At 48.9% G+C, this 25,750-nt stretch overlaps 1 protein-coding gene and 1 non-coding gene across 2 annotated transcripts in view; one reads left to right on the plus strand and one right to left on the minus strand.

The window, feature by feature from the left end:
• Hk2 (hexokinase 2) overlaps positions 1-24,255 on the minus strand; it is a 53,777-nt gene extending 29,522 nt beyond the window's left edge. The window contains exons 1-2 of the mRNA XM_059258021.1: positions 23,753-24,255; positions 5,387-5,549 (exon numbers count right to left, since the gene is read on the minus strand). Coding sequence (XP_059114004.1) covers positions 5,387-5,549; positions 23,753-23,815 — 226 coding nt within the window. The 5' untranslated portion in view covers positions 23,816-24,255. The remainder of the gene's footprint in view (positions 1-5,386; positions 5,550-23,752) is intronic.
• Positions 544-637, plus strand: LOC131907553 (small nucleolar RNA SNORA42/SNORA80 family). The gene has a single exon (XR_009378456.1). It is a non-coding gene; the product is annotated as a small nucleolar RNA SNORA42/SNORA80 family (small nucleolar RNA).
• Positions 24,256-25,750: the final 1,495 nt, after the last annotated feature.

Here is a 25,750-nt window from a genome sequence, read left to right on the forward strand (position 1 = left end):
AAAAACTTATTTTGAGCCAGGCAGTGGCGGTGTACTCCTTTAATCCCAGCACTCGGGAGGCAAAGCCAGGCGGATCTCTGTGAGTTCGAGGCCAGCCTGGTCTATAGAGCGAGATCCAGGACAGGCACCAAAGCTACAAAGACCCTGTCTCAAAAAAAAAAAAAAAGCAACCTGGGGTTACAGAGATGGCTCAGTGGTTAAGGGCATGTACTGCTCTTCCAAGGGACTACAGTTTGGTTCCCAGCACCTGTACACAATTACTTTAACTTCAGCTCCAGGCAATTTAACGCCCTCTTGTGGCCTCCCAGGGCACTGCACTCATGTGCTCAAACACACTAAACACATATATAATTAAAAATAAATAGAAGGGACCTTTAATCCCAGCACTCAAGAGGCAGAGACAGATCTGTGTATTCAAGACTAGCCTGATCTACATAGCATATTCTAGGCCAGCCAGGGCTACTTGCTCTTAAAAAATAAACACAAAAATGAAATGAAAGAGAGAGAGAGACAAACTGACAGACAGACAGACAGAAAAATCAACCATAGTGTCCTATGATAGAGCAAACTGTGACTCTTAACCATTGCCCAGCCCTTGTGCCTGTAGGCTGCTGACACTGAAGTGGGTCACACAGTGGAAAAAGGAAAAAAAAAAAAAAGTAGTCAAAAAACTGAATCCATCGTGAGTCTGTGATCAAATACTTCCCTGCCATTAGTTGCTTCAACAGTGGGCATTGAAGACAGCGCATCAAAGCTCCACAATTGCTCTGACTGCATGCAACCCAGCCTCTGACTGCAACCCAACCAGGAGAAATGGTAATGGCATAAGACAGATCATTTCCGCTCACACAAGGATACCTTTCAGGCACAGGCAACAAGACTGAGTCTGAAGCTGCCAGATGGAGAAAATGGGTCAGCACACGTAAAGTTCATGGCATGGTTAGGTGTCAGCATGTCAGACGCAGGTCTGGCATAACTCTATATGCCAAAATATGTCATGTCAAAAGCAGCTACAGCGTACAGCTCATGCATTGGGGCTACTAGTATTGCACAAATGTCATTGTCAAAGACTCTTATTCCCAAACAGGTCAGACATTGTTTTCACAAGGCTTGAGTGTGAGTAGCACTGCAGGGGATAGGCCTAGAGACAAGGAAGACTAGAGTGCTGCATGACAGCCCAACCAAGCAGCAGTGGGAGTCTGGGTTCTAGGGCCAGGTAAAGGGGGCAGGCTTCTGTATTGGGTTACCCAGTGTAGACAGGCAATGGGACTTTCAGTGGTGGAGCTGGATCACATTGGGATCCCACACAGGACCCTTCCTGGCCACCCATGTCAGTAGCCACCCATGTCAGGAGATATAGCCATGCACTTCCAAGGTCACTCACTCAGTACACAAGTAGACTTCTACATTCAGTTTCTGAACTGGCCTTATAGCAAATTCTACACCCCCAGAAAGGGACCCACCCCCTACCTGTCCTACAGTAGTTAACACCAGTGGCCCCTGGAGACTGCTATATATGGGCTATATGTGGCCCTGTCTAAAACACAACAAAAGTCAATACAGCAAATGACCAGGTGTTTGACCCAGTGCCCAGCATATGTAAATACCACCCATAATACAGAGGCTATCGGTACAATCTTTGCTTAGATTGTTGGCACCCCATAAACCCACTTATTAACTTGCTGTGCGCTCGCTGTTGAACCAGGCCTCCACTGCACAGATGTTGGTATAATACACAGCAACCAAGATAAAAGGCTTCAGCAGCTTCCACACAACCTATCACCAAGCCGGTCTCCCTTTATCGCACCTCCTGCTCACATTATATGGTCCAGTATCACTCTCTAATTGTCTCATCTGCGTCAGCTTTGTCTCCCTGAGGACAATTTTCACTCTTCAAAGGCAGGACTCGGGGGCTTGGCACACCACTGCCTCACAGATGACTGAACCTTGGAGAGGACTTTGCAGATCAAACTGAACCAGAGCCTCCCCAAAGAAGAATGAAGACATTGTGCTAGGCATGTGGGAGGTACATGGAGACTAAAGCATGCCATTGATGGTATGCTTCAGGGCTGGGCATGGGCTCCAAGTTGGCTGAGTGGAAATCCCAGCGCCACCACCTGCTTGCTATGGGACTATTCTCTGTAAATCAACTTTCCTGTTCTGTAGAGTACCTACCATCAAGACCCTGAGAGTGTCTTATCACAGGACTATCTGTTCTCTGGTACACAGTCCAGTTTCTATCTCAATGACTTCAGGATGGATGTGGCTGTACCTAGTGCAAGGATGCTCTGAGGGATGAGTTTTATTTGTATCCAACAACTAGAGGGTTATGTGACTTCTGGCAACTCATCACGTTGTGAGACTTGTACTTAAGTATGCTCATTTACGTAAGGTGTTGGACAGTATTCCTTCAGGCAAAGATACATTTTCACCATGGTGGCATTACAAACAGCACTGAAACCTCATTTCAAAAGCTTCTGAGTTGAGCACTTGCTGCACACACAGACCCAGGCACTCACATGCTCACACTCACACACCTGGTAACTTTGGCATGTTCATGTTTGACTCCTGGCTCAGCCTATCATCAGTGGTGTGAACTTAGGCAAATGATTTGACTATCGACACCTCACATTCTAAAAAGGAGGATAAAAATCTCGTTCGTGTAGGGGCTGGCAAGATGGCTGCAAAGGTAGAGAAAGGGACTTGTTGCCAAGGCTGACAACCTAAGTCCCATCCCCAGGACCCAGATGGTGGAAGGAGAGGACCCAACTTCAGCAAGTTGTTCTCCGTATTCACTCAAGTGCCCACATACACACGCAATAAATAAACAGAAAAAACAGATAAATGAATACAAACGTAACCCTATAGAATTTTTGTTTAAGTAAATAAATTGGTGCTGGAGAGGTGGTTCAGCAATTAATCGCGAGCACTTACTGCTGTTAAGAGGATGCAGGTCCAATTCCCAGTGCCCACATGCTGGCTCAGTCTGTAACTCCAGTTCCAGGGGGCCCAATGCCCTCTTCTGACCTCCCAGAGCACCTAGCATACACATGGCATACAGGTATGCAAGCAAAACGCTCATACACACAAAAATAAATAAATCTTTAAAAAAAATAATTAACACATGTAGATGCTCAGGATTAGTCCCTAGCTCAAAACATGGACTTCAACATTTTAGGTGCTTTCTTAGTGAAATCCAGGCTGTCCTTCATTTATCAGAATGATAAATGTATTTTATCAATACATTTATCAGAATGTCACATGGAAACATAGATATGGGCATGGTTTCCAGTCAGAATGTGACAGAGGAATGGTAAACATACCAATCTAGAGGGCACAGCAGAACTCCCAACCTCCCCCGTTCCCCACTTCTAGGGGCTCTTTGAAGGCCTGGAAAACACACACATTCAAACAATGACCCTGAACAAGAACACGTGCTCGGTGCTGGGGCCAGGCTGGGTCACGAGGTTTCAAATAGACTTCTTTTAGGAATTATACAAAATCCTGTTAAACCAGATCCTCAAAAGGTGTTCCTCAAGGACACATAGTGATCCAAAGCCAGGTCCCAACACAGACCAGCCTTCCACAGCCTGAACCCTGCATGTCCTGTGGAACTCAAAGCGGACTGGCCACTGGCTGGCTTCTTAAGAGTTGTCTCCTCTGCCTCAGGTTCTTGGGCTCTCTCCCCTGGACCCTAGATAAAGAGCTCACACTAGCACCCCCAGCCTTCATGTACCTCAAAAGTGCTGGTCTAGAACATAGACGGTTCCCGTGACAAATTAACAAGCTCTGCCACCTCTACCTCAGGGATGCTACCACCAAAAGCACTGTGCAGGTTCAACCTCCTGGCTTTCGCTTTGAATCTTCTCTCCCTTGTCCATCACAACACCCTTTCCCCGCCACCCCAACCACCCCCAGGGCCATGACTATGTCTCCTAGACACCCCAACCTGTGCTGATGAACTAACATGGGCATGAAGATTCTGTTTATACCCCTCAGAAACTTCCATCATCTCCACCATATCCACAGAAGGACAACTCTACGTTTCAGGCCCACATGTAAGGCCTTCTGGGATCCAGCCCTCACCCATCTGATGTATGGCTATTTCCTTTAAAATTGGAAGGCTCTCTCCTGGAGGGAGGTTGGTAAGACTCGGGAAGCTGGTGGATAGAGAGGGCTCAGGAAGTTAACTCAACTTAGGAAGACCAGGAAGCCCCAAATACAAAAGGCCCCTCCCCTAAGGCTATACAGACAGTAGCAAATGCTGCGGGAAGGAGACTGAAGAGCTGCCTCTAAGTTGGGCAGGGAGCTGTAGCGATACAGCTTCCCTAAGGGGTCACCGTGCTGGGTAGGCTTTGCCGGTGTGCGGCTGTCTCTGAGTCACCCATGCTCCTGTGAGCGACCCCAATAAGCTCGTTTGAGCACCAGGCTGGATTTTGGTGAGACAATTTGTTAGGTCTGTGCCGGTGCCTATCTGGGTGGATGGATGTTTGCTCGCTTCTCCCCAGAAAGTCAAATAACATTCTCTTTCCAAAGTCAATCTCCACCAGTATAATAAAAACCTCTCGCTTAGTGGCATCATAAGAGAGCTTATCCAAACAGGAGACTAAACAAAGCTCAATAGCTTATTTCCGGTCTTAGGGTCTGGAGAGGTGCCTCAGCCGTTAAGGGCACTGGCTGCTCTTCCAGGACTTGGATTCTAGTCCCAGCACCCACATGGCAGCTCCCAACCATCTATAAATCCAGTTCCAGGGGCACTGATGCCCTCTTCTGGCCTCTGTGTGGGCAGACACACATGTAGTGTACAGATATCCATGCAGGCAAAACACTCATACACATAAAAATAAAAGAAATATTTTTAAGAAATAATACTGGGATATATAAAATGGCTCTTCCCATTTTTTTTCTCTAGTTTACTTGAACTCATAGGACTCTTTCATGGAGCTCATAAAACAATCTCAACACTGTGAATGGCACTAGGTACATACAGGCTGGCCAAAGAGTGGCTTCTACAGCCTACCGCTGTGCCCATCAACCTGTGGTTATCATGTTTAACCACCGTCACTGTGCACTCTGGGGGACTGGAAAAACCAAACTGAGCCAAGAAGCCTTGCTCAGCACATGCGCAGAAGACAAGCGGCACCCTGGGAGGGCTGACACAGAGTTCTGACCCTGGCTGTCCAAGCAGTCAGACGGCCATCCCCTCCCACAGCCTTCCACTCCCTCCCAGTGTTTGCATCGGCCTGCGTTGACTTCTCAGGGTGAAAGCAAGAGCCTTTGATTGAGACCGGTTCTCTGTGTCCCTGAACAAAGCCAACGAAGTGGACTCGCAGTCCGGGGATCCGTGGAGCAGTCACGCACACGCAGACACGAACACACACAGTACCTGTCCCATCCGGAGTTGACCTCACGAAGGTGGGCAGCATCTTCACAGCCGCAGTAGGGTGCGTGGTGGCTCCCAGTCCTTTCTCCATCTCCTTCCGGAACCGCCTAGAAATCTCCAGAAGGGTCTCATCCGAGAGACGCATGTGGTACAGATATTGGTCAACCTGAGGGGAGACAATAGATATCAGTGGGTTAAATGAACTACAGTATAGACGCATGGCATGAACTATTACTCAGCCTTTCAAAAAAAATTAGTCAGGCTTGTAACTCAAGCACTCAGGAGCCTGAGGCTCAGAGAGGAGGATTGCAGTTCCAAGGCAACCTGAGCAACACAGTGAAAACCTGTGTTTTTTTTTCTTCTTGAGCTGGCGGTTGAGTTCCAGCTAAAGACCTGTGGTGCAGCACTTCCTAGAACGTAAAAGTGTAACAGGAATTGCTAAATGGTCTTATAATAAAATAACCCCGGAGCCAGAATATGGGGTAAATACTGAAGGATCAGAGAGACAAAGAAACACAGCCACCACCTCTTACCTCACCAACTCCTCAGCCTAAAAAAGCCTCTAGCTGAAAGGGATGCTTCTGCCGAAAAGCCTTTAGTTCCTGTCTCCTCACACCTTGTATACCTTTCTCCACCCAGCCATCACTTCCTGGGATTAAAGATATGTGTGCTTCCCAGTACTGGGATTAAAGGTGTGTGCCGCCACTGCCTAGCACTGTTTTCTCTCCTAGACTGAGTCAATCTCATGTAGTCCAGGGTGGCTTTGAACTCACAGAGATCCAGATGGATCTCTGCCTCCTGAGTGCTAGGATTAAAGGTGTGTGCCAACTGTCTGGTTGTGGCTTGTTCTGTTCTCTGATCTTCAGGTAAATTTTATTAGGGTACACAATATATCACCACATAAAGACTCTTCTAGCTGAGCCCCAACACTGCAAGAAACAAGGCAACCCAAGAAAGCCTACGGGCCTGGTGCATTCCCAAATTCTAACACTTCAGAGGCAGAGGTAGTAGGATCAGTTCAAAGTCATCCTGACACAGAAAGTCAACATGGGACTCATAAAAACGAACCGAAAAAAATAATAAAACAGAACAAAAATAAAACAGCTTAATTTCTAGAGGATAGAGAACCAGGGGAAGACATCTGGGGAAGAAAAGAGTTATTTTCAAGTAAATTAAATTAAAACAATAGCATCCTGTAGCAGAGGCTAGCAGCCTCCCTGCCCAAACTGATCTCACACGTGGCCAATCCTCTCCATCCGATCACCCTTCACCCCAGGGCTAGCAGCCATCACCTCCTCCCTGGTTTTACACAACCCCCAGTTCCATTTTTAACTCGCCCATCAGTTCCCGAACCGCCACCTAGACTCTGCTGTTCCTGTGTTTAATATGTTTAATATCCGTTAGGGGTTTCCCACTGTGGTGGTTGAGACAAGAATGGCCCCCATAGGGTCATAGGTTGGAATGCTTAGTCACCAGGAGTGGCACCCTTTCAAAGGATCAGAAGGATTATGAAGTATAGCATGGTTGGGGTGGGTGAGGTCTTGTTGGAGGAAGTCTGTCACTGAGGGTAAGCTGAGGCTTCAAGAGTCCACACCAGGTCCAGTGTCTCTCCCCTCTCTGTCTCTTACCCCTGTCATCAGGATGTAGCTCTCAGCTACTGCTCCAACGCCATGCCTGTCTGATTGCCACCATAATGATAATGGACTAAGCCTCTGAAACTATTGTAAACAAGCCCCCAGTTCAATGCTTCCTTTGTAAGAGTTTCCTTACAGAACCGTGACTAAGACAGCCATCAAACGTCCTAAGCCCCACATAAGCTAGCCTCTGCCCACTTCCTAATCATAGGGCATGTCTCTGTTCTTCGTACATTCTGTGGAGGAAGTCCAAGCTGTCCTCCACTGCATTGAGGACCCTGAGATTACATGTGCATCCCACCATCTCTTGCCAGCCCTGAAGACCTCTCTCCAGAGCCTGCACTGGCCCTCCTGAAGATAACACTCAGGCCTCCGAGCTATCCTAAGGACTTGAGCTTTTTCTTGCCCTATACCTAACCCATAATTTGGAAATAATTCTCCTGGTCTTCCAATTGAGTTACACCCTGATAAACCCAACCCAACTTACTGAACAACATAGCTAGGAGGCGGTATGCTGGAGCACACTAGCGATTTACTCTTCTGATGAGGGGTTGCCTAGAGGCTAACTTCCCAGAAGGGAGAGAATATCAAGAGTACATAACCCAAGAACCCTGCCACCCAGGGCAGTCGGTCCTTCTCCGGGCATTGTCACTAATGTGAAACGCGGCAGAATTAGAGTCCCTACTTCACTATTTCCAGAGAGAGGAGAGACTCAGAAATCTTCCAGACACTCCCTCTTCATTTGCCAAGGAGGTAGAGGAAATCCCACATGGTAGACAGAGCAGAACCTGTACTGCCTTGTGATGGGTCCCCCCGCTGCTTCCTAAATGTGAAGTTATGTCTACCAGAGAGCAAATTCCACAGCAATCTCTCTTGGCTTATCTTCAAACTGCCTGAGTTTTTTATTTTGTGTGACTGTGAGTGTGACTGTGTATGTGTGGGGTGTGTGTGTGTGTGTGTGTGTGTGTGTGTGTGTGTGTGTAGGGCACCATGCATTTGGGGATAGAACTCAGGTCCTCCTGCTTGTCAAGTAAGTACTTTACCAACTGAGCTATCCCCAGCCCCATCTTCGAGGTTCTAATTGCTAATTGTTCTCATTCTTAGCTTCAAGAACAGAGTTAAAAGGCTGCCCTTTATTCCAGGCCTGTTACCCTTTGCTCAGGAGATTATAATCACCTTTCAGTAGCAGATAAAAATGATAATGGCTATGTGGCCATAGCAGTGGGTAAACATTTCCAGGCTTGCTTACTAACCTAAGGCCCCACCTGACCTGATCACCATTGTCTTTGAAAGAACTTCTACAGGTCTATGTTACAGATCCGAATGCCACAGCTTCCTAAACATGCCGCTGGTGCCCATTCATTCCTTGGTGGCTGCTGTGCACCGAATGAATGGCAGCCAAGGGTAACGGGAGTGGGAAACAAGTGCAGCCACCAGAAGAGAATGCAGTTTCCAGAATCCTTCCATTTGTCCCCCAGAGGGTCAGGAACACATGCCTGGAGTCATGGAAGAGCCCCAGGGTGGGGGGTGGGAGTGGAGGGGTCTAGATCTCACTTTTACACACAGCACTGGGACACCGACCAGCCAGAACAAGCCCTCTCAGAAAGGGGAACCCTAGGGTGGCCAACACAAACATCTACGTTTGATCACTGCATTTCCCAAGTCCTCCGACTTCAGGCTGGGTGCTTTCCATCCTGGGGCTACTTCCCTCAGTTCCAGAGTTTAGAAGCCCTGTCTTCAATCACAGCTAAATCATCTCTGATAAATTCTGTGTGGTCTCCAGACGGCCACTTGTGATAAAAGTTCCCCAACTTGGCTGCAATCCAGGATCATGAGACACTTGCAGAAGCTTTTTCAGGGTTTGTGAAGCTATTGTTTTAGTTTTTGAGTGTTTATCTTGTCCTATTGGTTTTGTGTTTGTTCTGATTTTGTTTTGGGGATAGAGAGAAAACAAGTTGGGTAGGTAGGGAGTTGAGGAGGATCTGGGAGTTGAGGAAGGCAAAAAGACATGACCAAAATGTATTATCTGAAAAAATTAATAATAATAATAAGCCCTAAGTGCAGGCCTGTGATCCCAGCACTTGGGAGGCAGGAGGAACAAGAGTTCCAGGTCATCCTTGGCACCTTGGCAACACTGAAAGTTAGAGGCTGGCCTAGGCTCTAAGTATCCATTCCAGGCTGACCAAATGGCCGCTTCTAGGGTTGAGGCATCTGCTAGCCTCACCCTCTATGGAGCAGGTTTCCAGTGTCAATAACGCGATCAGAGTTGGCCAGGTTCTTGCAGTCAGTAAGGCTTTAGGCCAGTCATTTTCACTTGGGAGGGTAAAACAGGAAGATCGCAGCAAGCTGGAAGCTAGCCCCAGCTACAGAGAAAGTTCTAGGCCAGCCTGCACTATAGAGTGAGAATTTGCCTTAAAAAAGAGCAGGCAATGGGGGGGGGGGGGAGATAACTCAGCTAGCGACGTTGCCTTACAAACACGAGGACCTGAATTCCACCCCAAGAACCCATATTTTAAAAAGCCAGGGGGCTAGAGAGATAGTTAAGAGTACTGTTTGCTCTTCCAGAGGACCGGGATTCAATTTCCAGCACTCACACGGTAATTCACAACAGCCTGCAACTCCAGTCCCAGAGGATCGAGTGCCCTCTTCTGGGCTCCCGTGCACCAGGCATGCACAAGGTGCGCGCAGACATTCACAAGGTGCGCAGACATTCACAGACAGAATCCAGCCCAGCCTAATTGGCAAGTCCCAAACCAGTGAGAGACTGACTGTCTCAAAGAAAAACATTTAAAAATGGATTGCAGTGAAAAAGAAACACTCAAGACCATCCTATGACCTACACACACACACACACACACACACACACACACACACACACACACACACACACGTACATACATACATACATGTGCAGAGATGCACACAAGACAAGGAGAAAAGCAGGAGCTGGGACATTGCGCCAGGGTGAAATCAGCCAGTGTTGATTGATCCAGGCTTCTGGGACGTGGAGAGACAAAGCTTGCACTTTCTGGGAAGAGATTTAAGTAGCTGGGACCAGCAAAGCGGAACCATTCAGGCCAATTTTCACTGAACCGAGGGCCTCGGCACAAGGAAAATCAGTATGTGAATCCTAGCTGCATCACACACACAGGTTGGCAACGCTGGAGAAGTGTGACAGCGTCTTCACCCTTATAAAATGGGATGAAGAGTCCCCCAGTCAAGACAGAATTGAGGTACCAAGCACAAAGCTCTCCCGCTTTCCCCTTTCTTCCTACCCCTTCCTCTTCTAGAATTCTCTCTACCAACGGGCACCCACAGAGGGCCAAGGACAATCCTCAACCTCAGTTAACCACACTCAAGGTTTAACAAAGCGGGACTCACTTCCCAGACAGTCCTCTTCTCTTTCTGTGTTGGTAGTTCCTGGCCTATGGGAGTGTGTTTTGGGGAAGGGAGGGGGGCCTTCCCTTTCCGTCTCTCTCTGAATGGGAGGCAGAAAACAGGCTGGGGAGTCCCAGGCAGGCAGAGCTGGCTGGGCTCAGTGAAGAGAGTCTGCCAGGCTACCCAAGGCAAGGGCGTGTGAGATAGCACTTCTAGCCGATAGCCTCAGCGATGCTGAAGATTAGAACTTCCTCATTGGGCAATCTGGGTCAGTTTCATTTCTCCCACAGCGCCAGTCTGAAGTGACTCTTCCTCCAGAGTCGGAGGTGGAGACAGGGCAAGCGCTACAGAAAAGCAAACCCTGCCAGGCCGTGGTGGCCCACACCTTTGATCCAAGCAATGGGGAGGCAAAGGCAAGCGAGTCTCTTGAGTTCGAGGCCAGCCTGGTCAACAGAGCAAGTTCCAGGATGGCCAGGGATACACAGAGAAACCTGTCTCAAAAAAAAAGAAAGAAAGAAAGAAAGAAAGAAAGAAAGAAAGAAAGAAAGAAAATAGAAAAAAGGAAAAAGGAGAGAGGAAGAAGGAAGGGGAGAGAGACAGAGAGAAAAGAAAGAAAGAAAGAAAGAAAGAAAGAAAGAAAGAAAGAAAGAAAGAAAGAAAGAAAGAAAGAAAGAAAAAGAAAGGAAGGAAGGAAGGAAGGAAGGAAAGAAGGAAGGAAAAACAAATCTTGAGACAGAAGAAGAAACACCAAGAGCACTGGAGCCTTTTTTTCCCCTCTCAAGACAAAGTTTCTCTGGAGCTCACTCTGTAGACCAGACTGGCCTTGAACTCACAGAGATCCCCCTACCTCTGCCTCCCGAGTGCTGGGATTAAAGGTGTGCACCGCCACGCCTGGCCTAAAACTATTTTTATTTTATTTTATTTTATTTTATTTTATTTTATTTTATTTTATTTTATTTAAATTTTATTTTGGCTTTGCAAGACAGGGTTTCACTGTACAGCTTTGGAGCCTGTCCTGGAACTTGCTCTGTAGACAAGGGTGGACTAGAATTCACAGATCCACCTGCCTCTGCCTCCCGAGTGCTGGGATTAAAGGCGTGCGCCACCACCGCCCCACTCACTCGAACATTTTAAAGCAGCCATGTTGTTGGCTGGTCCTCCCTTGGCCAGACAGTCCCCTACAGGATTTGGTGTCAGGACATTTGGGTGCCAGATTCCCCATTCTTCCTGCTCAGGCCAATGAGATGAAAATCCTGATTCCAGAAGAGCCCTGTCCTTTTGCCTTGATTGTCAGGACGGACAAAGATCTGCGTTCACAGCTCCTGTTAATGCCTTGTCAAGAAATCCTGCTACCAAAGTTGACCTAAATCATCAAATCGTTTCAGGAAGCGGATGGAACATTTAATATATGGACAACCAAAGATCAGTCATTTCTGTAAGAAACACCCTCCTGGGAGAAACATGATGAAAATGTGACTGCCTCAGTTTCAACATGGGAGCCAGAGACACAGCGGCTGACCTCCTGTCTCCAGTCTCTGGATGTTGCTATTAATGTTTAGAAGGTTCTCTCCAGTGTTCCTTTAGGAACATTAACCAATCCTACTATTAAATAGCTCTGAGTTCAGGGCCTGCCTGCTTGACGAGAAAATGAGTTCAATGTCAGTCTGGGCAACCTAGTAAAAGCCTCTTCCAAAACCAAATGACTGAGCTTCAACTTTTTTTTATTTAATTAATTAATTTTTTGAAGGTAGTTCTCCAACTCTGTTTGACACTCAGCAGCTTAGTTCTCATCCACATTGACTGCAGACTTTATAACAGGTACGTAAGTGTAGAGCTTGTTTGGTAAGTCCTCATTCTTATTACATTTTCTGGACAACCGTACACGGATCCGGTATGGAACATTCCTTATTCCTTTGGCCCAGATGGCTTTATTAAGCCTGGTATCAATGCACACACCTGGAGTCCCCATCCCCTTCATGGCAAATTTCCGGATTTCTTTGAGTGCCCTAGGGGCGGGCACGCTTCTTGAAGCCCACTCCATGGATGCGCTTGTGAATGTTGATGGTGTATTCGGGTCACCACCTCGTTGATGGCAGAACGGCTCTTCTCGCCACCCTTCTTTGTGGGGAGCCATTCTGCCGGGCCCAAGTTGGACAGGACGGACGCGAGGGATTGTGGGAAGGAAAGCTGCGTTGCAAGTTTTTTTTTGTTTTTTGTTTGTTTGTTTGTTTTTTGTTTTGTTTTTGTTTTGTTTTTGGTTTTGGTTTTTTCGAGACAGGGTTTCTCTGTGTAGCTTTGCGCCTTTCCTGGAACTCACTTGGTAGCCCAGGCTGGCCTCAAACTCACAGAGATCCGCCTGGCTCTGCCTCCTGAGTGCGCCACCACCGCCCGGCGAGCTTCAACTTTCTTAACACTTAGGTTCTTGTCCTGAAGAAACAACTGTGTCGTCAGCTGTCTCAGGCCTCCACTCAGCCTGGCCTCCCAGAGGACAGTTAGAAAGGGCCTTGCCTTCTGCAGGTGACTTGGTCTTTCTTGTTTGAAATCAACCACAAAGGAACGTGGGGCAATATCACACAGCATGAGAACATGCCACTGGCCACCATCCACAGGGACACAGATGTGCCTCAAAGCAGGCACAGTGGGAACAACCCACCCAGGGAGTCCATTCACACGAATCCAAAAGCAGGTCTATGTGGACACAAGCCATGACAGTTCCAGGTTCAGGGACGCATGCCTGTAATGCCCTCAGTAATAGGTGGAGGCATGAGGATCAGGAGAGTTCAAAGCCATCCCTGGCTTAGGCAAGCCTGGGCTACAGTGAGAAGCTTGCCTTAAAAAGATTTTTTTAAAGTCAAGACAATGATAGCCCTTCAGGGTGAGAGATGGGGAACTGATGCCAGAAGATGAGGGTGTCTCTGGTGACACAGGATGGGTGGCAGTGTTATCTTGTAGGTATTTAGTTTCTTATGTGCATCCTAGTTCAATTTAGAAAGTTAGGAAGCCTGGACCTGATGGCACAGGCCCGTAATCCCAGTCACTCACAAGGCCCTGGGTTTGATCCCCAGTAGTACAAAAATCATTTAAAATACACCAGGCCTGTAAGATGGCTTAGTAGGTAAAGGAGCTTGCTGCCAAGCCTAATGACCAGGGTATGATCCCAGGAACTTATATGGCACAAGTTGTCCTCTGACTTCCACACATCCACCACAGCACACAAACACACACACATACACAATAGATAAATATAACTAAAATTTAAAATATGTACTTGCTATATACATTATTATATCATCGATATTATTTTATATGGCCTGCATCTGCAATCCAAGCACTGGGAAGGTTTAGGGAGCATTCAAGTACCAGGCTAGCCTGGGCTACATAGAAAGACCCTATATAAGGAAATAGGAGAAAGAAAAAGGCAGACATCAAGAACTTGTCCTTAGCCTACCTACTCTGCACAGTCAAAGCACCCAGGAGATCAGAGAGATCAAGAGGGCAGCTGAGAGGACACCCTACTTTAAACCTAGCCACACACTGCCTTCCAATGACCATATGCTGACACAGGCTTGCAGCACATTTCAAAAGAATTTCATATATATATATATATATATATATATATATATATATATATATTTGCATTATTCCTTTGCCAATGTTTTACCACCAGCCTTTGACAAGGAAACCAAGGCTTGGAGAAGCTTCCCCAGACCACAAGCCTAATCCCTGGCAAGGGCCCATAACATCAGGTGGTCGGTTCACTGGGCACCCCAACCTGGGGCACAGGTGTGTCCAGCCTGGGAAAGCTGGCAAACAAATGCTATCCGTGCCCTCATTAATTATAATGTTCTCAGACTCCTCCCGGCAAGGCCAAGGCTGAGCAGAGAGCAGCAAATTTATGCTGTGAAGAAGCTGTCAAGGGAAGACCAGGTGTCTCCTAAAGGAGGAAGAGGAGATGAGCCAGGGAAGAAGAAGACACAGGGGATAAGCTGCGACCCTCTGCTTTCTGGACCCAGTTGATGGAAAATAACAGATCTGCTGAGTGCTTTCTTCATATGGGAGAGGAGGCTCTTTGCTGGGGCGGCCCTGCCATCTTGGGGAGACTCCAGCTCTGACGCAAGGCATGGTCATAAGCCTGAGGCAGTGTGGTGAATGTGGAAGAGTAAGAAGCATACAGGTCACTCCTCCAAGATCCTGCTGCACTGTGGTGAATCACAGGCCTTCCTGTTCGGCCAGTTCTCACTCTCAGCCACATGGAATGAGACACCCCAGGAGGCAGCCCTTGCCAGCGGCCAGGAGATGGGCATTGGGGATACCCAGTCTGGGCCTTCCAGCTCCCAGTTTAGTTATTCCATCCCGGAGGGAGGTGGTAGTACAAGTAACAGGCCCCAGGTATACGTGACACTGGCTTGGTCCATTTGCCCATGAACTGACTGAGCACCAGACTGAGTGTGCCAGGGCTGGGCACAGAAGACACCAGGGTAAAGGGTAAAGGAGACAGCACTCTGCCAGCAAGAGGCTCAGTCCACAGCAAGAGGCAGATATGCCAAGAAATACTTACAAACCGAAGGTGAGGACAGACAACAGCAGTTTCCCTTGCTATTATAAAATACAGGCTTATAACCACTTTCTGTTCTTAGTTTGCATTGCTTATGTTTTTGAGAGGATAGCCCAGGCAACCCCAGTGCCCTGGTCACCCAAGTGCCAGGACTGTTACACAGAGAAGCCCTGTCTCAAAAAACAAAACAAACAAAATTTTAAATCAGTGTATATTCAATCGTTGTAAAAAAAAAAATGATGGGCTAGAGGGAAATCTTAAGAGGCCTCAACCCTAGAACTACAGAAACTAAGGAATGCTTCAAGTGGAGAGATACCATCTTCCTGGAGGAAGAGCACACCAAATGGTTATCCAGTACCAAGTGGTCAGCCCTGAAAACACACACACACACACACACACACATTTATATACACATGTATATACAAATATATGAAACAATGGGAAAGCCATGAATTTGAAAGAAAGTAAGGAGAGATACAAAAGGGGTTGGAGGGAGAAAATTGAAGGGGGAAATGATACACTATTATATATATATATATATATATATATATATATATATATATATATATATATATATATATATATATGAAATCATAGAGACGTCTCCATACAGAAACATCATGTCTTATGTTTATATTCAACCCCCATCCCTTCTCTTCTTGCTGGTCCCCTTCCTGTTCACAAATACTTACAAACTTTATTTATACTTTTGCTGTTGTTTTATTTTGGTTTGGTTTGGTTTTTCAAGACAGTTTCTCTGTGTATCCTTGGCTGTCCTGTGTATCCCTGTGTATCCCTGTGTATCCCTGGCTGTCTGTAGACCAGGCTGGCCTTGAACTCAGAAATCCACCTTCCTCTGCCTCCCTAGTACTGAGATTAAAGGTGTGCACGCCACCACCCAGCTTCATTTTTTTTTTCTTTTAATCTTGATTCTGCTTATGAGAGAATGTGACATTCATCTTTCTGAGTCTGGTGTATTTCAAGTCACATGATCTCCAGTTCCATTCACTTTCCTGCACAGACATATTTCATTTCTTTTAGTAGCAGAATAAGATTTCATGTGTATATATCACATTTTCTTTAGCCATTCATCTGCTGATGGACATCTAGGATGATAATAAATTGGCTCTTATGCGTAGTTGTTGCAATAAACATGAATGTGCAGACATCTCAGTTGCAGGCTGACTAGACATCTGTCCCTCCCATTCTCACTCGACCCAGGAGACCACAAGCACCAACTAAGTCTTTGGCATATTTGTGATGCCATCAGTACTCAAGATGAGTTGGTATTTGGCTATGGTTACCAACACGGGGCTATGACAACAGGAATACAGAGAGCTAGCTACTCCAGACTGGCAGGTGCTTATGCCTGACCCTGCTCTTCAGGCCACTACTCTCACTATGGGATGCTGACACCATTTCCTCCATGCTCATCTGCCTGTCCTGCCTATTATGCTCCATTCCCTAGGTCCCTTAGCCCTCTCTAGGCAGCCCCAGGCCAGGGGACCACAATCTGCCTTGCAGCCTCCTGACCCATGGTAGCATCTACTCATTCTTTCTACAGCCACTGTCCACCTGCTGAATCAAATCTCTCTGGGTCTGTCTCTATGCTCCACAGTACAGAACTCCCATCCAACCCAAGACCACGCCCATCACAGGCAAGACACCCTAACATGCCCATATGCCCAAGGCCACCTCGGCTGACACCTGTGGAAATGGCAAGACTACCCACAGGGCCTACTTTTACTTGCAAAGGGGGCCCAGTTGGGGCAATAAGTTATAAAGTCCCACAGACAGCCCACAAAGTAAATCAGACTTTGTTCTAAAGGAACCCACACCCAAGGATGACATTTAAGGAAACCAGATAGTGATCCGGAAACTAACTCCAGATTCGGGGCTCCTGGGAGAGCTTGGACCAGTCTTCTAGGACACCGCAGCTGGTTTCTTTACCGTAAAAGGGCTTGGATGACATCATTCCTAAGGTCCCTTTCCAACTGACACCTGACTCATAACCCAATAAAACAGTCTACCATCTCCAGTTGTCCCAGGCTGCTCTGTGCTGAGGGTTAAGTGCATGGGCTCTGAAGTGAGGCTACCTGCCTGGGTTTGAATTCTGCCTTGCCCTTGGGCAAAGCACTGACCTGGTGTCCTTACCTGAATGACCTAACAGTACCTCCTCTGCCACACAGCTAGAGGGTGGTCTGAGATACCAGCTCCTACTAAGTACAAGAGATGTTTACCTTTAAGATCTTTATAGGAAAGCCAGCACAGATGGCTCACACATACAACATCCCAGGTATCCGGAGGAAGGATGGGGCAGGAGGATTGCTGCAAGTTTGATGCCAGCCTGAATTACATACTGCGTTTCAGGCCAGCCTGGGCTACGGTGTGAGACCTTGTCTCAATTTTTCAGGGGAAAGGAACAGATGAGTCCAGAAGGCTTCATGAAAAGCACTAAGACAGGAAAAATGTGAATAAGTAGGAAGAGCTCAACTGGGGGCATTAGGCAGCCTCAAATGCCCTTGCTGAACCCCAGATGTTTTATCTGTCTTCATACCTTCCTTTATCAGGCATTAGAGAGGCCAAGAGGAAGGGTCCAGTACAAGGGCTTTTAACAATGCGGACCGCCCCCATATCTCCAGGAACAGCAATACTGGACACCCAGGCAAGGACTATGAGGGAAGGTTGTTGGATGAATAGGACTTCTGGGATAGGTTCTGAGGAAAAGCTTCACAAAATCCCTCTAGAGAAGGAATGTCCAGAGATCTACAGACAGAAGCACTAAACATTTATGACCACCCATAAAATGAGATTCTCTACTCTTCCGGCCAAGACTCCCAAGTCCTAATTAAAAAAGATAAAACTTATTCAAGATATCCAAGGGGTAGAATGAGGTGGGTCACATCCATCACTCTAAGGTCTGAAAACTGGTTGTCATGAGTTTGGGACTAACCTGGGCTATTATATAGTGAGTTTCAGCCCAGCCCGGACTGCAGTATGAGACCCTGATGTCCTTCCTCCCCTGCCACATCACAAAGAAAGCAGGGGACAGGATATGGTTCAGTGACTGGGAACTTGCCCAGGACCCTGAGTTTAATCCTCCTCAAAATGTAATAAAAGACTGTAAGGGGAAGACTCAGGGTTCCCTACAGAGACTATTACACTCTGAAGAACTTGGGACTCCCCAGGGTCAGTAAGAGGGAAAACACACAACAGCAGCCCAGGGTCTGAATGTGGAGGGAAAAATGCCCTGCTGTGGCTCAAGAAGATCTCATCTAGTGAACCAAAAGAATGGGGGCGTGGCTGTCACCTTTGGTCCCTAAGGGTCGAAGCTCCATGAATCCAGGGCAGCCACACCTCCCATGGCAGGTGCTGTGACCTCAATACAAGTCACCTCCAAGGTTTTCCCCAGTGGGAAGCTAGAGTATGGAGCAGATGATAGGACGCCTGAGCCAATTCCCAGAAGTGCAGGCTCACCACCTGCCCTGAGCACCCTCTGCCCTTTCGCTCCTGGGGAAAGAAGTTACTGGAAGTCAATTACTGCAAGGCGGACACAGCGTTCCCCCAAAGAGAAGATGCTTCAACCTGGGGTGTGCCAACAGACACCCAAGACCTCTGAGTAGGGTGCCACTTCCGCCAGGGAACCAGAAAGAATGCAAGTTAGTAACTGTTTCCTAACTGGCCCAAACTACCAATGCTTGCTTCATGGATAACTAGGATTCAGTCCCACAAGCCGACTCCATCTTGTAACCACGCACGGCTGCTTCTGTCCTGTGCAGAAGTCACCAGCCTTTTTCTCCAGCTCAAATGTCTACCTGGCGTGGAAGGCTGAGAGGAAACTCCCACAGGGCCAGCAGGAGATTCTTAAGGAGGAGGGCACGAATCTTCCCCCAGTGCCTTCCTAGAAGGAGGGCACAGCCCACAGCTTTCTAGTTGGTCCTGCCCTGTGAGCCTGCCCTTCAGTGAGGGGTGGGGGCTTCTGCTGAAGGCCGTGGTCTCACAACTTCCCATGTGACAAACTGTTGGAAGCTGGGGGCTAGCAGGGCATGCATGGTGGCTCATGCCGGCAATCTCAGCACTTGGGAGGCTGAGACAGGAAGGTCACTAAGATTTCTAGGTCAGCTTGGGCTACAGAGACTGTGAAAAAAGGGAGAGAGGGAGGAAGGAAGGGAGGGAGGGAGGGAGAGAGGGAGGGAGAGAGGGAGGGAGGGAGCTGGGTATGGTGGTGCACACCTTTAACTCTAGCACCCGGGAGGCAGAGATAGGTGAATTTTTATGAGTTCCAGACCAGCCTGGTCTACATAGTAGTTTTAGGCAAGATAAATACACAGTAAGACCTTGTCTCAATAATAAAAAATAAAGGAGGGGGTGGCTCAGTCTGCAAAGTGCTTTCCTATGAAGCCCTTAGTTTGATTCCAACACCACATAAAAGAAAGACAGTGGCACATGGGTAGAGGCAGGAGGATCAGAATTAAGGTCATCCTCTGTGTAGAGAGTTGGAGGCCAGCATGAGTATATCTCAAAAAGGAAAAAGTAAATAAAATTAAGTGATAGAATGGAATAGCCCCTCATCCAGACAATTTTCTAGCCCCAAATGTCTGAGGCACCACAGCTGGGAAGTAGCTAACACAGTATCACCTCCAACCCAGCCACGCAAGCCCTGCTGTGACCTGTACTGCGGGGACCCACACAGCCAATCAAATCTGGGTTGACTTGCCGTGCCCCATTCTCGATGCTTTGAAATGGCAGTGACCGACTACAGAGTGTCCAAAAACAAACCAAACTAATTGACTTCAAAACTCCAGGATAAAGGGACAGACCCTCTTATCAGGAGGTGGTCTTCAGAAGCTGTGGGGTGCTTGGCTTCGGTGTTTTGTTTGGGGTATTAGATCTTACTCTAGCGACCACCTTTTTAGACTCTGTGTCTCACTCTACTTCTCCTCGGAAAACAGTTGAATGGGTTGTCAACTCCTCAAGAAGCCAGGAAAGTTCAGTTCTGAAAATCATGTGTTATCTGTTCAGTCCTGCCTTTGGGAGGCAGGGGCAGGGAGCTCAGGAATTCGAGGTGATCCTCCCTTACATGGCTAGCCTGGGCTACATAAGACCCTTGCTTCCATGGGGGATGGAGGTAATCTTCCTACTTCCTCAGGTCCAGAGCTGAAGTCCACCTTTCCTCCAAGGGTTCACCCCCCACTCTGATTCTTCCACCAGTGCCCTCCCCTTCATTCTCACTCATTCTAAGCACTCCATCCAGGACCGGAAACTGTGGTGGCCAACTGGAACAGCCAGGATTCTCCCTGCCTGAGGAAGGATCCCAACTGAAACCCATCAGCCTTGCTGGAGGGCGTAACTAAACCAACGCCACCAACGCTCAGTGCAGCGATGTAGACGGGGAGGGGGGGGGGGTGGAACACGGGACAGAAAGCATAAAAGAGGAGGCATGCAGATGGAGAGGTACACAGAGAAAAGCCAGACTTCATGATCAGGGCCCTGAAGAGCGAGCACAAGGGAGGAAAGACCTGGTGAGAGCCGGCCTGACAAGACTGCTGGCTTACATCTTTGGGAAATGAAAAGTTGCAAGGAAAATGAAACTGGGATGTGGGGTAGCGAACAGAGTTATAGAAGGTTCCTGAAATACGCCAGTCTAGTGTCTAGACTAGAATGTGGGAAACTTACGGTGTCTGGAAGGGACCCACAGACCAAATGCCAGGGTCGTAGCTGACAGCAGACGGTAAAAAGGAATCCAGGGCTCCTAGAGAAGATCCTGTAGGCACCCAGGCCATTGCTCAAACCAAGCCGGGAGGCTGCTACATGTCTGCCCCACTGGTTGTATGTGTGCTCCCAGCACCACAAGTGAACATACATGTTCCCAGAGCTGGCAGGTGTGTGGTCAAAAACAAGATGTCCTTACCAAAAAAGAGCAAAAACCATCCTGATGGTCTTCCAAAAGAAAACTCAAGTGATCCTGAACGTAATCTTGACCTCAGTTCCTTGCCCACACCATAAGGAACACTCAAACTAACCATGCCTATCTCTGGAAGTTATTTGAATATTCATGAGCTAACCTGTACCAGGAGCTTGGAACAGAGCGCTGTTCACAGCGGATGCTCTGCGTTGAATTCCAGGTTCAATTAGTAACAATGAGCGGAGACACTGCACCTTGTCACTAGCACACTAAGAGGGGCTAGCTGGAGCCGCTGAGTCCCTTCACCTCACAAACCCTGAGACTAGAAGGAGATCATCTCAGAGGGGTTCCAGAAAAGTCTAAATCAAAAAAGCCAGGCATGGTGGCCCACACCTTTAATCCAGAGGCAGAGGTAGGTGAATCTCTGTAAGAGGCTAATCTGGTCTACAGGTGAGTGCCAGGCCTGCCGGAAGGAAGTTTGTTCAAGGCCCTGGAGTGGTGGTAGTACACGCCTTTATTTATTTATTTATTTGTTTGTTTGTTTTTGTTTTTTTTTAAGACAGGGTTTCTCTGTGTAGCTTTGTGCCTTTCCTGGATCTCACTCTGTAGTCCAGGCTGGCCTCGAACTCACAAAGATCCACCTGCCTCTGCCTCCCGAGTGCTGGGATTAAAGGCGTGCGCCACCATCGCCTGGCGGTACAGGCCTTTAATCCTAACATTTAGAAGGCAGAGGCAGACAGATCTGAGTTCAAAGTCAGTTTGGGCTACACATTATAGCCAAGACTCTGTAGAGACCCTGTCTCAAGCCCAAAAAACTAAAAATCTAAATCAAGCACTTCTCAAAGACTCCAAAATTAAACAAACTGGAGTTTCATCTTTCCTAATTCTTCCTCAGCTCAGAGACACTCCCAAGATACTTCGTGTCTCTTCCCAAACTGCAGGGGGATCAAACAGCTTTGCACACCTAAGCCAGATCAGAGTCTAAACTGGGAGGCTAAATCCCGTGGACACCTGGTATAAGTTACAGGCCTGATTTGATTCTGCCTCTATTGGTAATTTAGAGAAAATACATCCAAGTGTCCTGGGGTTAAGCGCATAAAGAAAAGCCCAAAGGAACAAATTTTTCATACTGTGGTGCCCAGCCAAGGCACCATAACGCGGGACGGCAGTCACCTGCAGCTTGTGCTCCCAAGAGGCTCAGGGTCCTAGAACTCACTTCCAGACACCCTAGTCAATTATTTCCACTCCCGGGAACAAATGACTCTAGGGCATCCCCTTAGGGTTTCTGTTGTACTTCCACAGTCCCATCGCCAAGATAAAGTTCGCATTTAGAATTCGGATGTCCAGGAGGGAAATTCACTCCCCCTAGGATTAAGGAGTCTCCCTTCACTTTGTTTTAGGAATTGCCGAGAGATTGTCGTATCGTGAACTGAAAAGACCACCGGAAGCAGCAAAATCGTGCCAACTCCAAGACAAGTTTCTAAATAACCCGAATTAAAGCGCAGAGAGTAGCGAATCAACCCACAGAGAAAACCTCGACTAAAGCAGGTGCCTCTCTCCAGTCTGAGGTTCATCTGCCAGGGCCCTGGAAACATCAAGAGCAATCTATCATCCTCTCTTACGCACTCAGGACCATGAGAATGGGAGGGGGAGTGCGTCCTAGGACGTGGTCAAGGCATTTCCCTAAAATCTGTTCCCACGAGACACTGAAATTTCAAGTGTGTAACTGAGCAACGGCTCACAGCTCTAACACAACCCTCTGGACAGCACCACACACACACACACACACACACACACACACACACACACACACACACACACACACACACACCCTATACTAGACCCTTCCCTCCCTCGAATCTTGGACTGAGGCCCAGGACAGGAACCAATCCCGTAATCCTGGGCATTTTAGAAACTCAATTCTCCCGGGAGTTAGAGCACTGGGAGCCTGGCTCTGGTCCACCCCCACCTCCCTACCCCGAGGCTGAGGGAGTGAGGCTCCAGGCAGGGCCCGAGGCTCTTTCTTATGTAAATGACCCGCTGCCGCCGGACTGAGAGATCGGGTTCGCCCGGACTGCAGAGTGAGGTGGGCACAGGAGGGTCTGAGTGATGAAAGGTTCGCTTTCAGAGGGAAAAAAAAAAAAAAAAACCAACAACAAAAGAACTCAGGAAATCCTGGGTGGGAAGGTGAGTCCACTCCGTGTAACTTTTAGTAGCAAACCAGAAAGTGCTATCCAAAATCCGCCCCCAACTCAGAGGCCGGACGCGGGGACGAGAGGCGGGGCGGTCCCCAGGAAGATCTGCTGTGAGGGGGCGCCCCTTTCGAGCCTCAGTTCCGGGCAGTTCAGTTCCGGGGAGGGGGCGCAGCGGGCCAGCCTTTGCGCCTTTTCCCGCTCCTTCCTGGGTGGCTTCTTTTATTTTTTTTCTCCCAATCCACCTCCAAGGGGCGCCACGAGGAACCGATGGCCTCCCCAACGCGTCCTTAAGTGCCTGAGGGCCGGGCCCCGGCTGCCACACACTGCCACAGCGCCTCCTCCCCTACACTGGATTCTTCCCCACGTGCTCTTGCCGGAACTCGGGCTGCAGAAGGGGCTCCTCCCACGTGGGCGCAGCAGTCTCTGACTACGTGCAGGGCAACCCGCCCCTCAAGAAACTAGGGGATCTAAGTGTGGGGAGGGCGCGCGCGGGTCGCGGGGAGGTGGGTATTGCGCGCCCCGGCCCCAAGGGTGCCTAGCAGACGTGGCTTCTCGTGCCCAGGACTTTCCCAGCTACCCAGACTGGTTCCACGTCCCCAGCCCCGAAGGAGGAGGAAGCAGATCCCCTACGCGCTCCCGATTCCCGGAGAGCACGCAAGTTGGTCCAAAGCGAGCCAGCCTCCCCGGCCCGTGCTGACTTACCTTCTGCACTTGGTTTTGGTTGAGCTCGGTGAATAAGCAGGCGATCATATGCGAGGCGATCATCCTGCTGCGACGAGACGGGTCCCGGGTAGAGAAACTGAGGCTCGAGCGCTAGCCAAGGAGCGCAACGCTGTACGACCGCTTTGTACCCAGGCCCGGGAGTCCAGCTGGGATCGAGGACTCTAGGAGCCACACAAAGAAGGTTAACCACGTTGGCTCACCAGCTGGGGGCCTCGAGTCTCCAGAAACAGGTTTCCTTTATTTTTTTTTCTTTAAGTCACAACTACTAGAAAGTGCCTAAGTCTCACTCCTGGAGATGGGTATAGTTGCCCAGAGTCCAGTCTCTAACTTCAGCCACAGGCTCAACTTGGTAAGAATGACAGTGCTGCTCCACTCCGACGATCGCGCTTCTCAGGGTCACTGGCGTGATGCTCCCGCCTTTGGATCTCCCAAGCTGGGTAACGCCGCGTAGCCTGTGCGGTCCTGGGACTCCTGCTCTGGAGTTTGGTGCAACAATGTGGCTTATTGAGGGGCTGCCGGCTCTTTGGGCCGCCCCGGACAGTGACGTGCGCGCGCTCATTGGCTGCGGGAAGAGGGTGTGTGAGCTCTCCGGCGGCCCGCCCGCGATCCACAGCCAATCAGCGCCCAAAGCCCGCGGGCGCGGCCGCTCAGACACCGGAGCAAGCTGTCGGAGAGGCGCGCCCGAGGCTAGGGGCGGAGCCCTGAGCCGGGGATGGGACGTGTGCTCCGTGGCAAGGGCCTGGGACTCCAGGGCGCATGAGCCACCGCCGCGTCAGGCTCGGCTTCGGGTGGGGGGCGCGTGATCGCGGACCCAAGAGATGTTGGGCGACTGGAAAGACAAGTGATTAACACCAACACACGCCCTGGGCGGACAGGGACACAGTCTGGTATATGCGGATCATGTGAGGGGCTGCCACTGCCTTGTCACAAGTCTGAAGCATCTTGATTCTCATCTTGACTGTGGCTCACTCAGCGGATCCCTGCGTCCCTGAAGCAAAGGGAGCCAGCCCTTACAAAAGTCAGCCCCTCTTAACCGGCATACCAATAGCAGAAGGGTTTTTACTAACCCGGTTTACAGCTTAGGGAACCAGGCGTTAATGAGATTTGCCCAAGGTCACGCCGCTAACAAGTGGTAGATGAAGACAGAAACACGTCCCACTCTGAAACGGAATTCTCTTCCCCAGACCTTCTAGAAACCAGGAAAGTAAAAGGCTGAAGGAAATCTTGTCAGTAGTTGGGACAGATAGGTGGGAGGAGAAAGTGAGTAGACTGTGAGTGTGTAACTGCTTGATCCTAGACTCGAGTGGTGTGGGGTGGTTTATAGACACTGAGAAGAGCCCGAGCCTCCACCTCAGCTCATGCCTGACACCAGACTCCAAGTTTACACATATGAGCAGAAGCCAGCAATATTAAAATAGCACCTCAGATGACATGAGTTTGGCGCTGCTGGAGAACGACAAGCCTGGAGTTGGAAAGAGCACACGGAGGAACGGGAAACTCTGCTGCCGGTCCAGCTACCCTCGCTCCGCACGCTCACTCTCTCCACCTCGAGGGGCGTGGGCCACTGCTGGGGATTAAACCTGAGGCTTTAGGCGTGTTGGAAGAGCACTCTGCCAACTGAGGTAGACCCCAGCCCTTTTCCTCTGCCTTCCTCCACGTCCTCTGGGGGGGTTCATTGATCTCCTTCCTCTACGGGAGATCCCTCCCAGCACTGTCAAGAGCAGTGACACCATCTAGACACAGGTAACTCACAAACCGAAATAATCCACAAGCAAGGACTTTCCCCGGGGCTTCTGGCTTTCTTAGCCAACTGTCACTTGTCACCCCTGCCGAGGTAACTAGCATCGCACACTCAACATGTATAAGGCTACACTTAACTTTTCTTCCCAGTTTTCTTCCCTTTACTAGTTGTCTCCGAAAATTATCATCATCCATGATTCCTTCCTGCCACTCACTCTCACATTTATTCACACCATC

The sequence above is a fragment of the Peromyscus eremicus genome, chromosome 3 (genome assembly GCF_949786415.1).
Source record: "Peromyscus eremicus chromosome 3, PerEre_H2_v1, whole genome shotgun sequence".
Lineage (NCBI taxonomy): Eukaryota > Metazoa > Chordata > Mammalia > Rodentia > Cricetidae > Peromyscus > Peromyscus eremicus.